The sequence below is a fragment of the Emydura macquarii genome, unplaced genomic scaffold, assembly GCF_026122565.2.
Source record: "Emydura macquarii macquarii isolate MOO-44397 ecotype Brisbane River unplaced genomic scaffold, CSIRO-AGI_Emac_v2 contig_67, whole genome shotgun sequence".
In the NCBI taxonomy this organism is placed as follows: Eukaryota; Metazoa; Chordata; order Testudines; family Chelidae; genus Emydura; species Emydura macquarii.
Window position 1 is genome coordinate 1,748,690 of NW_027130204.1, and position 13,336 is coordinate 1,762,025.

Sequence of the window (13,336 nt, forward strand, 5' to 3'; positions counted from 1 at the left end):
GTGCTCAGATCTGAAAGGAATCAGTCTCTGTCTCATCATCCAATAGAAAGATTGAGACACATGCAAAGGGACAGCAGAGATCATCTCATTGATGGACACAGGTGACTCAGAACCCTCCCTTGAGGGAAATTCCATCTGTCTTCCCTACACCATAAACAGTTGCTTGAAGACATCCCAGCCTCTCCCACATCTCTTTCCACACACACTCCCATAACTTCCTGAGGAAGAACCACCCCATGTGTCTGAAACCAACATGCCCACTTCCCTTCTTAGGGGTTTGCTTCCATGAAACCACAGGTACCTCACTCATTTCATAGACATTAAAGATGGAAAGCCTTACTAAACCCCATCTACTTTGACCCATGAGAGAGGGTACAGGATTGGTCCCCACAGTATAGTCTCCAAGTCGATGACAATACACAAATATGGCATTCAAGTCAAAATGCGTAAAAACATTCCTTTACAAAGTAAAGTTTTAATGATTTTTTTACATTCCAGAACAAAGATCAAACATTCCCTGAAGCTTTCACAACTGAAACAGTGCAGCAACTGACAGAAAGGCTCACTAGAAACAAAAGGTGAAACAAACATCATTGATTTTTCAACATCCAAAGTGAGTGAAAAAGGGGGAATGGGCACTGTGAGAAGTAAATGATAATTTAATTAATTTCAATATTAATAACCTACAGTGTTGCTAGGAACACAGGAAATGAAAGCACTGCTTACAGCACATATGCTCTTGTACACGGCAATGACTGGAGTGGCTTCTTTTTGGAGGCAATCCCCCAGTGCAATTCTCTCTCTTTCAGAAAACTTCCCCCCACCTAACCTACATTTCCTTTCTAATCTTCTCTCCCTTACTCCTCGTGTTATCACATATACCACTCTCATCTTGCTAGGTGTTCACAGCCTCTGGAAACTCCCCTAGCAGCCCTTTAACCACAGCACAGAAGCAATCCCTGAACGAACCCAGCAACCCAGGGGACAGCGGGTGCTCACAGCTGCTTGTCAGGAACCCCCAGGACACACGATACCCCCTTGTCAGCTACACATCAGCCCGCCCGCCCGCCCACACCCACCCACCCCCACACAGCCCCACCTACTGCCCTGCCCTGCCCCCCCCCACCCCTGCCCAGTTTCCATCTCGCCCCCGCCTCTTGTCAGACGGGCATCCCTTGCCCACGCCGCCCCGTATCCCCTCCAGTGCCCCGCCCCGGCACGTCCCGCCACCCCCGCACTCCTGGCCTGGCCCGGTCCCACCCCGGCACCTCGTTCTCGATCAGCTCCTCGGCGCGGGGGTCGCTGTGGCTGAGCCGGGGGATGGGCCGCGTCTGGAAGGTGTAATGGCGGAACTGCGACTCGCTCCAGCCGGGCCCCGCCGCCTCCTCGGCCTCCTCCTTGGCCCCGGAGCCCCCCGCCTCCACGAAGGAGGAGGAGGCCGCCGCCATCGCCGCCTCCTACGCCGGGAATGGATGGGAACCGGAACTGGAACCGGAACCACCCGCCCTCCCCTTCAGCCTCATAGCGACGCCGGAAACAGAAGGAAAGCCATAGAGAAGAGAAGCCAGAAGAGCTCCAAAGAAGGGACAACGAGAGGGAGCGGCGCCCCCAGCCGCAGGGACGGGAAAATTGCCCGGAGAGAGACTACAGTTCCCCCAGCGATGGAAAATGATATAGCAGCAGAGACTTGGCGAGGAGGGACGGGAAGATTAGAGGACTCTGGAGGCCCAGAGATCCCCGAAGATATTAAACTCCTATGGATTCCGGGGGAATTAGGTACTTAAATACCGTCAGGAAGTGGGTGCAAATTCTTCAAAGACATATAACACTATCCCTCTTCTTGCTTCCACGTACCTGAGTGCTTTGCTGAATAGGCATCAACAGCAGAACCAGGGCCCAGGGCTGGGGTTTCTTTGGGCTGGATAGGATGGCTGCATGCATTGCACAGATTTCACTGTATTAAAAGGTATTCAAATACTGCATGTTATTTGCACAGTCAGGGCAACCCCATGTGTTTAAAAATCATGAACCAAGCCCTGCAAATCACGACTGGTTCAAAAATCATGAGAATTTAAACATAATTAGTCTTGGGCTTCTTTTGATTCGCCTTTTGTGTTTTGACCATTTGGAGGCCCTGTTGTTTTCAGCCTTCTTCTACCACCATGAATGCTAGCAACTTGCTTTTTTTAAAGAATGAAAGCCAAGATTCCCACATAATCACAGGATTCCAGGAGCTGAGGCTTTATGAAAAATACCAGTTAATATCAAAAGACTTATGATAAAATCACAATCACTGGCAACACTGAAGTATACACTTCCTTGCTCACCAGAAAAGCATGGATTTTTTGAAGTAGCAGAAGTAGCTACAGAAATAGAAACATTTTAAGATGGTCTCCACCCCTCGCCGCCCATTTTTTAACACCACTAATACAAGCATTCCAGAGTCACTGAAATTCTTCCCAAATGAAGCTGGAATTCAGAACCATTTATTATGAGTTAATATATTTAGTTTCTAATTCCTCTCCATTGAGTCTAAGTGACCGTAACCCATAAGTGACCGTAACCCAGGGCACAACCAACACATTCCCTATTAATTAATGGAAATATTTTGGAATTGCTTCATTTCTGATGCCAGTGATTCTCTGGGGAAACCTGCCAATCACATGTCCTGACACAAACACAGAGAAGCACATGGCCGTGTTTCAGCCCCAAAATCTAAAATGTCATTTATGGTCTTAGCTGCTCATTCTCTGCAAGAATAAAGATGTATTTCTGTTCATCATAGACCTGCAACTTCAGCTCAGCCAATGGAATAAAGTTATACAAATACAAAATGAATTATCCTTATTATAATCTCTACGGGCCAAATCTAGCTCCTATTGAGATCTTTCTTTAGTGTATGTTTACTGTTAGGCCACATAATGTTTTACATTTGGATCTGAAAGCACTGAGGTTTGTGCTCACTCTGATATGTTCCAAAAATGAGTTCCACAGTTGAGCCACTTTGGAGAAAGTTCAGTCTCTATCACACACTAATCTTACTCTTATAGCTGATGCTTCTGTTGTTTCAGTGGAATGTAGCTTTATGGTCATGAAGGGTGAGGCAGTCCTTTACGTCCCCATCCCACAAGAATCTATATATATGCTTAACTTGAATCACGTGAGTTGTCCCTGTCACAGTTCAGGGCAACTGCACCTGTATTCCCCCCTCCCCATGGTTCAGTCAGGCACCCACTCTCAGGCTTCTGACCCCGCAGCCATTACCTCTCTTACATGGAGACTTGCATCTCTCTCCCTCCTGACCACAGTATTTCAAGGCCAAACAGTTCCCTGCCATCCGGGTGTTATTCCCAGCAAAGAGAGTCTCCCTGAAGACCTACTTATTTTCTCTTCAGAGACTGAGAGGAGTGTGACTGCCCACAGTGATAAATTACCACACAGTTCTTCCTAGCCTAGGCAACCCTAGTTTATTCTTAAAAGCACTACAGCGAAAATATATTAAAAACAATAAAAGAACCTACCCACAAGCTTACCAAAGATCACCCCAACCCTAACATGAGTTCAGGCATGAGCAATCCTTCAGTGCTCCATCCAAGGGTTTTCCTTATGGTTTCAAGTTCATCACAGCTTCAGCTCAAAACAAGCATGCAGTTTTATTGGGCCTCAGTAGGCCCAGTCCTTCCAACCCTTCTCTAAGGATTGGTGCCCTGTGTGGACTAAGGGTCCTGCTGGATCTGGAAAAGGGCCCTGAGCCTGTTTAAAATCAGGTTAACTTATCTAAAAATCCTTTCTTTGTCTGTTGGTCCCTGGAGAATCTACTTTGAACTAACATATGTGAACCTCTCTAGCTTCAAAAAGAGAATAACGAAAGGAATTACATTAGCAACCTCCTCTTCCTAGAGGAGTTACTCAGACACAACTGCAATTTTAATATAATGGACCCCAAAGGTATTAAACCTAATTCAATGAGGTTTAACGTCACTCAATAAAGTTTATCTTAATTCCATAAAGTTTATCCCAGGATATTGTCAATCTGTCACAGTCCCATTTAAATCAATGGGACTCCTCACATATATTTAAAGTAAAGCATGCACACAACTGTTTGCAGGACCGAGTCCATTGGTAGCTCAAGACATTTCTGTAGAAGGCTTTGAAAATCAGGACAGGAGCCCTGACTATAATTCACTGTTGAATGGCAAGTCAGCATAGGAATTGAGATAAATGGAAGTTAGGATCCTAAATATCTTTCTGGATCTGGGCCTAATTGACTTAGTAACTTCACTGCATGCTTATTTGTTAACTACAAAGGACTTTGCAGGGCTCAGATACCAACATTTAAATAACAAGACAAGACATTTTGAAAAAATAGGTTCAAATTTCAATACCCTCCACCCCCATCCACACACTTGCATTATATTTCAGATACGTCTATGCAGTTTATCACTGTCTTCATTAAATTAGTAGGTTTATAATTAATGGTGTTATTAGAACAAATGAGTTTAATGACAAATTATCTGTGATAGTTTTTGATCTGCAAAGGTTTATAATTTAGATCGTTATAGAGATTTACCCATTATGGCTGATGTGAATAACTGAAGGAAAATGAGTTCAACTACTACAGAGTTTACATAATGAAGTAAACTGTAGAATCCGTTAATGTTAATATCGATCTTATCTACAATAATATATTGCCTACACTTGAAAAATAACATCACTAAATTAACATACTGTTTCAACTGTTCATATTTTCCTGGCTCTACCAAGATAAGACAATTACATTCTGGTATTAACTTTAGTAATATTGATACTGATACAGAAAAGGCAATTTGCATAATGGAGCCAACTATGGAATTGATCTTATTTAGTATTGATCCTACTTTTCCATAAGATGCTGCCCTATATTCGAAAGATAATATCTGTAATAAATTTTCATTAACACATTTCAGATGATGACATCTGGAGTGAAATATCACATCAATGCCCTTTTCATGTATTAGCTTTTAAGTCAATATTATAATAACAATAGTTGATTAAATAATATTTTTAGATGGGAGATTTTGCTTCTTGAGAGTAGGTTTTTGATGGGTAGGCACAAGCTGAAAATGAAATTCTCTCAAGCTGCTAGAGTGTGTATGTTGTGTTCTTGAGTGACAGAATGGGCAGGTTTCCCCTGAGAAACAACAGGGTTGACACCTAATTTCATTCCCTTTTACTATACTTGTCAAATGAGAATCTAAGGCCAGGTTTATGTTAGTATCTTTGTCAGCACTGCAATGTCAGTCAGATGTGTGATTTTTTTTTTTTTTTTTGGGGGGGGGGGGGGGGGGGGGAGAAAGGGCGAGAGGGCAACATTTCTATGCAGCAAAAGCCCTGATGTATGTATGTGCACTTATACAGGCATAAAAGTGGTCTTGCTGGTATAGCTTATTTCACTCACCAAACCCATATGAGCTATTCCAGCAAAACTTTGTAGAATAGACTAGGCATAAGGCATTTCTATTATCCATTTGTGAGATTCACTATTAAAGGAAAACAATCTTGGCATAAACTGATAACATTGATACAGACAAGTGTGAACTTTTGGGAGAAGCTTATGAACAAATCAAAACAAAAAGACAGTATTGCCCAAACCTATTTCAAAATAAGGCTCTGATGCTGCAAAGACTTACACATGTGAGCCAATCCACTGAACCAAAGGCCTGGTCGAACCAGCATCTGCATGTGAGCAGAGTCAACGGGGCTATACCAATGCACAATTAATTGCAGATTGAAGCCTAAGCTCTTATTAGTACCACAGGCCCAGTCCAACACTGTATTGTACCTTGTCAGTCACCTATGGGCAAAGCGCTACCAAATCAGACTGGTAACATTCCTATGTTTTTGTCTAGGGACTTTGGCTTACCTTCCCTAACAAGACAACAGTGGGTGAACACTTGTAATGACATCCTGCAAGTTTGAGCCGAGAGGGGGGGGGGGGGGGGTGGGGAAGAATGAGAAAGCAGGGGAAGTACTGGAAAATAGCCAGATGAGTGTGAGCTGGAGAGGATGGCAAAGGGGAAATGGGAAAACAGAAAAACTCCTGTAATATTATAGTGGGGAGCTGGTGGGACTAGAGAAATGGGAAAGCAAAAAGTATCTTATAATACTGCAACCTGGATATGAGATAGGGAATGAGAATATGGAGGAGAAGTAAGAAAGCATGGCCACTCCTGTAACGCTGTAGGGCAGGGCTGTACTGGGAAGCAGAGCGCAAGGTAGGTGGAAAAGCAGGGAAGTTTCTGCAGTTTGCATTGTGGAAGAGATATCCCAAAACTGACAGTAATCTGGAACCACACTGGTTAGAGCTTGTCTAGCTTTTCATACAACCAGCCTGGGAACAATTTCCTTTCATTAGTACAATTCTCTCTCTGGCTGTCTGTAGAGCTGCCAATAAAATAACCCATCCCCTGTACCACACAGGATTACCACACCATTTGGCAGAACAGCTGGACAACATCCTGGATGCAGCCTCAGTGTTGCCAGCTCTACCACTATTTGGTGTCTTTATCAAAGCCCTAGCTCCTGGAGTCAGGTGCTTAGGTGAGAATCTCAGTTTGCCTTACAAAAGAAGTAAGCTTCTAACCTTCACGACTGTGGGGAAAAAAGCTTGAAAAAATAAACCCGAATGCACCCTATAGACACAGAAACCAAAAGACAAATAACAAGGAAGCAAAAGTTATTCATTTTAAACCAATCTCGTGATTTTTGAATGCTTGGGGTTGGCAAAGCAGGCCAACAAAGTGTTTCAAGCCATGGAGAGAGGCAAAAAGAGAGAGATGCGTCAGGGCCAGGCTGGGGGCCAGAACTTCGAGATAGCTGCCTGCCAACCCAGCAGGGCCCAGGAAGGCAGGAGAGGGCAGCACTGCAGCGGGCATCCTCAGCGCCACCAGTTCATCCACACCTCTTCGGGCCCTCTCTGAGACCCGCACCTCATTAACCCCTCCCCCCTCAAATCACCTGAGTTCCCTGCCCTGGAGCCCTTCCGACTCCACTCTGACCTACCATCCCCCCACCTCTCTGAATCTGCTCTGATTTAGCGCCCGGCCCGGCCCCGCCCCTCGCCTCGCCCCGCCCCGCCCCGCCCCGCCGGCCTGTCCGTCTAACTCCCGCTCGGCCCCTGTTCGCTCTCTTCTTTCTGACCCTAGCCGGCCGCCACCCTTAGCGCTTGCGCAGTGCGCACTGTGTGCGGGAGGGCGGGTAGGGCTGTCTTCGGCGGCTGTGCGCCCTCCGGTGCTGAGCTGATGGCGGCGGCTCGCGGTGCCCGCTGGCTGCGTGCGGCGACCCTGTTGCGTGCGGCGGGGTCCCGGGAAGCCCCGCTGGGGGCTCGGGCAGGTCAGCGAGCGAGCGGCAGGTGACGGCGGGGCGGAGTGCAGCGCAGCGCCGGGGGCGGACCTGGAGGGGACCGTGTCCTTGGGCGTCTGCGGGCGGAACCGGGCCGCCGGCCTTCGCGGGGCTCAGTGGAGGGAGCGGGGCGGGCCCCGCGGGGTGCTGGGGGAAGGGCCCTGGGCGCCCTTAATTGGGAGCGGTCAGTCTCTCGTGTGTCCCTGGATCTTTGTCAGTGGTTCCGTAATTGCAGATTCAGGTGAGCAGGAGGAGGAGCCCCCCTTCCCCATCCCTCCCTCCCCCCCCCCCCCCCCCGTATGCACACGGGTCTAGATTCTTGTGTCTGATGCCCTAGTGCAAGTTACTTGCCCCCCCCCCCACCCGGGGGTGGGAGCAGTTCTGGGAAGCAATCCCTCCTTTCACTGTCTGCCACGTACTGGGGTGGGACCCTCATTTGCTGCTGTTGCTGCCACTGCCACCTGTGTCTCTGCTGTGTTATGATGTGCTCTGATTTGTGTTTTCTGCCTTCAGCTTCGGACTTGCCCAAGGACTTGTTGCCTGGACCTTACCCCAGGACACCAGAGGAAAGGGCAGCAGCTGCTAAGAAATACAACATGAGGGTGGAGGACTATGAACCATATCCAGATGATGGCATGGGGTGAGCTACATAAGGCACTGAGGTTACTGGCCTCTTGAAGAAAGGCCAAGAGCAGGTAGCAGTTGGTACCATGCTGCTGGGTGGATCTGTTTAATACCACTGACATGCTTGAGGTACCATGCTGAAAAACGAATAAATTTCATGTATCTCTCAGCATTCCAGAATGGCAGTGTTCTCTAAAAGGTTAAATAAAAACAAGTCACTGAAGCTGAATGTGGGAATTGTGGCATTATGGGGGATGAAGAAAGTAATGTTGAGAGGGAGGATGGGGACTCAGAAGGTCTGGGTTCAATTCCAGGCTTTACCACATACTCTGTGAGCTTGAGCAAGTCAGTCTCCTTGTCTGTGTGAAGGGACATATCCCATTTCAGGGGTCTTGTATGGCCAAATTAACATGTGAGGTGTTCAGTTACTATGACAACGGGGACACAATACCTGAAATATGGGACTAAAGGGGATCCAACTGCAAAATGCCTTTGGAGTTAAATGCTTTAGAGAGGAGTTTAATTGTGGGAGGCATGGCTTGAGATAGTCACAAGGAGGGAGTAGGAGAAGCTGATCCTATTCTAGTAGCATTTGCCTATATAAAGACAAAATAAATAACAAATCAGAGGAAAGGGATACACCATATAAGCAAGTAATGCCATGTTAGTTAACGTGTTTTTGAAATGTATTTACAAATACTGTAGATTCAAGAGCTACTATAGCTAGTAATTTTTCTCACTCTGCTATTCCATTTTAATAGATTTTCCTAATGATCTGTAACATACAACACAATGGATATAAATCATGTTTTGTTTTGTATGTTTCCCACAGGTATGGTGATTATCCCAAACTTCCTGACCGATCACAACACGAGAGAGACCCGTGGTATCAGTGGGACTCCCAAAGTCTGAGACAAAACTGGGGCGAGCCGGTAGGGATGGTGGATCTTCTCACCTCTAACCTGCTGAATTAGTGCTGTTTCTATTGAGCATTAATGTTCAATTATAATAATAATAATGTAGTGTTTTACTATCTCATACTGATGTTAGGCCAAGAAAATCAAGATAAATCCCTATTCTGCCCACCCCTTCAAAAAAAAAAAGAAAGAAAGAAAGAAAGAAAAGGGCCAAAGGGTTTTCAAAGTCCATGTAGATGAGACAGGGCCACTGTTATCTTAAAGCTTCATGCCTGCATACTGCAAGGAATTTTATAGTATCTTTACTAGTAAGGTGAAGGGCTGAGTCAACCATACTGGGATTTGAACATGTATCGAGGAGTCTAGCTGCTTCAGATCTGATTTCTGTTTCACTAAACCAACTTTTCTGCTAGTTCATAAAAGTTTAAGTCCTTTCAGCCGAGTGGGCATAGCCGTTATCTCTGGTTCTGGGCTTGCTTTTCAGTAGAATAGATATGTCTTTAGAATACATGGCTTTTTCCCTAGAAATTGCTTGAAACTTCCTTTTTGACACTAGAAAAATAGACTTAAGAAGAGCGCTCTGGATGCACCAGGTTCCCCACAATCTTGGGAACCAACTCTCAATGATTAGTAACTCTTGCTGATAAGAGAATGTGAGGTTTTTGTAGGTGGCTGAAATTGAACCATAATCATTTCACTCAGTTGGTGACATGAGGTGTCCCTCAGCAATAGAACTAGAGGGAAAACAAGCTTGTGTGTGTGTGTGTACGTGTACGTGTACGTACACACTGGGGAGTCCAAAATGTCTGGATGAAGAAACTGATTATAGTGGAGGGATAACTAAAAGGAATTCAAGGCAATGTTTGTGCCCTGTAGCAAAGTTGCAACTATAGTGTTTGAATTTGTGTTGAGTAGTTATCTATCTCTCTCAGTGCATTCTCATGTAGCAAGGATCATAGATGCTGTATAGGAAGGCTTGAAAATCATCATCTTGGCCATTGAGCTTGTAAAAGCAATGGTGCATGAGAAGTATTGCAATGATTCTAGATACCTATATACCTTGGCTATCTCTAATGCTGAGGAGGCCTTGTATTGATATGTGTGTCTTTGGAATGAGGTGGGGTTGTGGTAACTTCCCATTGCACATACTGTCTCTTGATCACAGTGGACCAAAAGTGCTTTCAATGAGAAGTGTTGGAAACAATAAAAACTGCCCTCTTTTCTCGTAAATGATTTATCGGAAATCACTTGTGATTTTCTTTTTTTTTTTCCCCCACTGTTGTAACTCCACTCAGCAATATGCATCTCGGGAGCGGGGGAACTTCCCACAAATCATAGTGCCAATTCCTGCTGTGCCTTTTGTGAAGCACTGTGAAAACAAAAGAGGTTCTGAGATGCAATTTAAGTGGTTGTGGGTGGATAAACATGGGTTGGTGGTATTTTAAAAAATAAACAAAAATGAAGTAATATCGTCTAGTTGTTTGAGCAGAATGCAGGGCTCTGGAGTTTTGTTCTTGACCACCACCAACTCACCATGAGCTTGAACAAGTCACTTAGCTTCTCTGTGATTGTATTCCCATCTGTAAAAAGGGGACAAAATGTGCCTTCTGGGACTGTTGTGATGTCTAATGTCTGTAAACTGCATTGTTTCTCAGAAGAGCCAGAAAATTGTAGAGTGCTATTGGAATAATATAACTGAGCCTCCCTGTATCATTTAGATGCACTGGGACTTCGACATGTTTGTCCGGACCCGTGTTGACACGTCCCCCACTGTGATACCCCTTCACATCGTATGGAAAAAGATGTTACTCATGTTTGGCGTCCTCATATTTTTGGTGTGGCTTGGAGAAAAGTACCCATGCTACATGCCTGTGGTGAGTAATGATGTGGAGTGGGGGAAGAGGACTCCTTAAAAACTGTTGCTGGATCCCACTACCAGGTGCCCACAGCAGTGTCCTACTGAGGTTGAATAACTTGGAGGTGTGAAGCCCCCATTTCACCAAAGGTACTTAGGCATGTAGCTTTTGTAGAAGTCAATGGGAATTAGATGCTTATATACCTTTGAGGCTGTTGGCCTTAGTGTCTCAGTGCCCCAGTGTCCCCATCTATAATAGTGGGAGAATATTTGCTTCAGAGTGGTGCTGTGAGGGTTGCACAGTGCATTGAAGACAGGAAACACTCTGCAAGTGTGAAATATTCGCCCACAATTTTCTAAGTTGCCTATTTAAATGTGCTGAGTTTGCTGCTTCACAGCTATGTTCCTCTGCAGGGACCGAAGCAGTATCCTTACAATAACCTGTACCTGGAGCATGGGGGTGATCCCAACAAAGAGCCCCCTGAGGTGAAGAACTATGAAATCTGAAAGATGCATGGAAATGCAGCTCTCCTCCTGGGACATTTACACTGGGGGACCTCTACAGTGTTCACTGCAGGATGTACTAACACTTGTTCTCTTAGACATTTACTCTTAATGAAATATATTATGAAAACTTTTGTTGGATTTCTTTTCTTTTGAAGAGGCTATAAAGTGAGCAGTGACTCTGCCATTGTCTCTGAGCAGGGATAAACACCCCTTGTGTACATGATGGTGCTTCAGGAAGAAGTCGCAGGGGTGTTGATGCTTATGGATCTGTGTATAACATGGACACAGGAATTCTTTAGATAAATCTGATTCTGATTTGTGTAGGCATCAGTGCCAGCTACAGGGGTCATCCTTGCAGCTGTTGAAAGGAAAAGAAACTAAAACAGAGAATTCTACTGTAAGTTTAAAGACAGACACAACTCCTTTGTGCTATTCACCAGGATCAGATGGTATCTACCCAGGAGTTCTGAAGGAACTCAAATATGAAATTGCAGAACTATTAACTCTGGTATGTAATGGATCATTTAAATAAATCAGCTTCTGTACCAGATGAATGGAGGCTAGCTAATGTGGTGCCAATTTTTAAAAAAGGCTCTACAGGTGATCCTGGCAATTACAGACCAGTAAGCCTAACTTCAGTACCAGGCAAATTGGTTGAAACTATAGTAAAGAACAGAATTATCAGACAGATAGATGAATACAATTTGTTGGGGAAGAGTCAACATGGTTTTTGTAAAGGGAAAATCATGCCTCATCAATCTACTAGAATTCTTTGAAAGGGATCAACAAGCATATGGACAAGGGTGATCCAGTGGATATGGTGTTTATGGATATTAGATTTTTCAGAAAGCCTTTGACCAGGTCCCTCACCAAAGGTTCTTAAGCAAAGTAAGCAGTCATGGGATAAGAGGAAAGGTCCTCTCCTGGATGAGTAACTAGTTAAAAGATAGGAAACAAAGGGTAGGAATAAATGGTCAGTTTTCAGAATGGAGAGAGGTAAATAGTGGTGTCCCCCAGGGGTCTGTATTGGGACCAGTACTGTTCAAAATATTCATAAATGATCTGGAAAAAGGGGTAAAGAGTGAGGTGGCAACATTTGTAGATGATACAAAACTACTCAAGATAGTTAAGTCCAAAGCAGACTGCAAAGAGTTACAAAGGGATCTCACAAAACTGGGTGACTGAGCAACAAAATGGTAGATGAAATTCAATGTTAATAAATGCAAAGTAATGCACATTGGAAAACTTAATCCCAACTATATAGATAAAATAATGGGATGTAAATTAGCTGTTACCACTCAAGAAAGAGATCTTGGAGTTACTATGCATAGTTCTCTGAAAACATCCACTTTAGTGTGCAGCAGCAGTCAAAAAAGCTAACAATGTTGGGAATCATTAGGAAAGGGATAGATAATAAGACAGAAAATATCATATTGCCTCTTTATAAATCCATGGTATGCCTACATCTTGAATACTGCCTGCAGATCTGGTCACTCCCTACTCAAAAAAGATATATCAGAATTGGAAAAGGTACAGAAAAAGGCAACTACAACAATTAGGGATCTGAAAAAGCTTCTGTATGAGGAGAGATTAATAAGACTGTGACTTTTCAGCTTGGAAAAGAGATGACTAAAGGGGGGGATATGATAGAGGTCTATAAATCACGACTGGTATGAACAACCGAAATAAGGAAATGTTATTTACTCCTCATAACATGTAAACTAGGGGTCACCACATGAAATTAATAGGCAGCAGGTTTAAAATGAATAAAAGGAAGTATTTCTTCACACTGTGCGTAGTCAACATGTGGAACTCCCTGCCAGAGGATGTTGTGAATGCCAAGACTATAACAGGATTCAAAAAAGAACTAGATAAGTTCATGGAGGATGTGGTCTGGGCTTTGCATCTCAGCCAAACAACTGTAAAGCTGTGAGCAATGTGTCCTATCATCTGATGGTTTTGGCACTGACTCTGGGTCTGCAGACTCTTTTACTGAATCACCAAAACCTCTTTTTCCTTGCTGCATTCTGAGGGGAGGTTTCTCATCCCTGTA

The 13,336-nt window shown here is 44.4% G+C and overlaps 2 protein-coding genes across 4 annotated transcripts in view; one reads left to right on the top strand and one right to left on the bottom strand.

Moving 5' to 3' along the window:
• HIF1AN (hypoxia inducible factor 1 subunit alpha inhibitor) overlaps nt 1-2,005 on the bottom strand; it is a 38,539-nt gene extending 36,534 nt beyond the window's left edge. For 2 of the 3 annotated variants that reach the window (XM_067537360.1, XM_067537371.1), the window contains exon 1: nt 1,269-1,487. In XM_067537360.1, the coding sequence (XP_067393461.1) occupies nt 1,269-1,448 (180 nt within the window). In that variant the 5' untranslated portion in view covers nt 1,449-1,487. Of the gene's footprint in view, nt 1-1,268; nt 1,488-1,854 lie in introns of those variants that run through there. The other variant, XM_067537379.1, reaches the window with a different exon arrangement.
• A 5,203-nt stretch (nt 2,006-7,208) lies between these two features.
• On the top strand, nt 7,209-11,414 carry NDUFB8 (NADH:ubiquinone oxidoreductase subunit B8). Its single transcript, XM_067529670.1, has 5 exons — nt 7,209-7,371; nt 7,894-8,020; nt 8,837-8,936; nt 10,640-10,795; nt 11,191-11,414. Exons 1-5 carry the CDS (start codon nt 7,281-7,283, stop codon nt 11,281-11,283), a joined length of 567 nt encoding a protein of 188 aa, XP_067385771.1. The 5' UTR covers nt 7,209-7,280; the 3' UTR covers nt 11,284-11,414.
• The last annotated feature ends 1,922 nt before the right edge of the window (nt 11,415-13,336 follow it).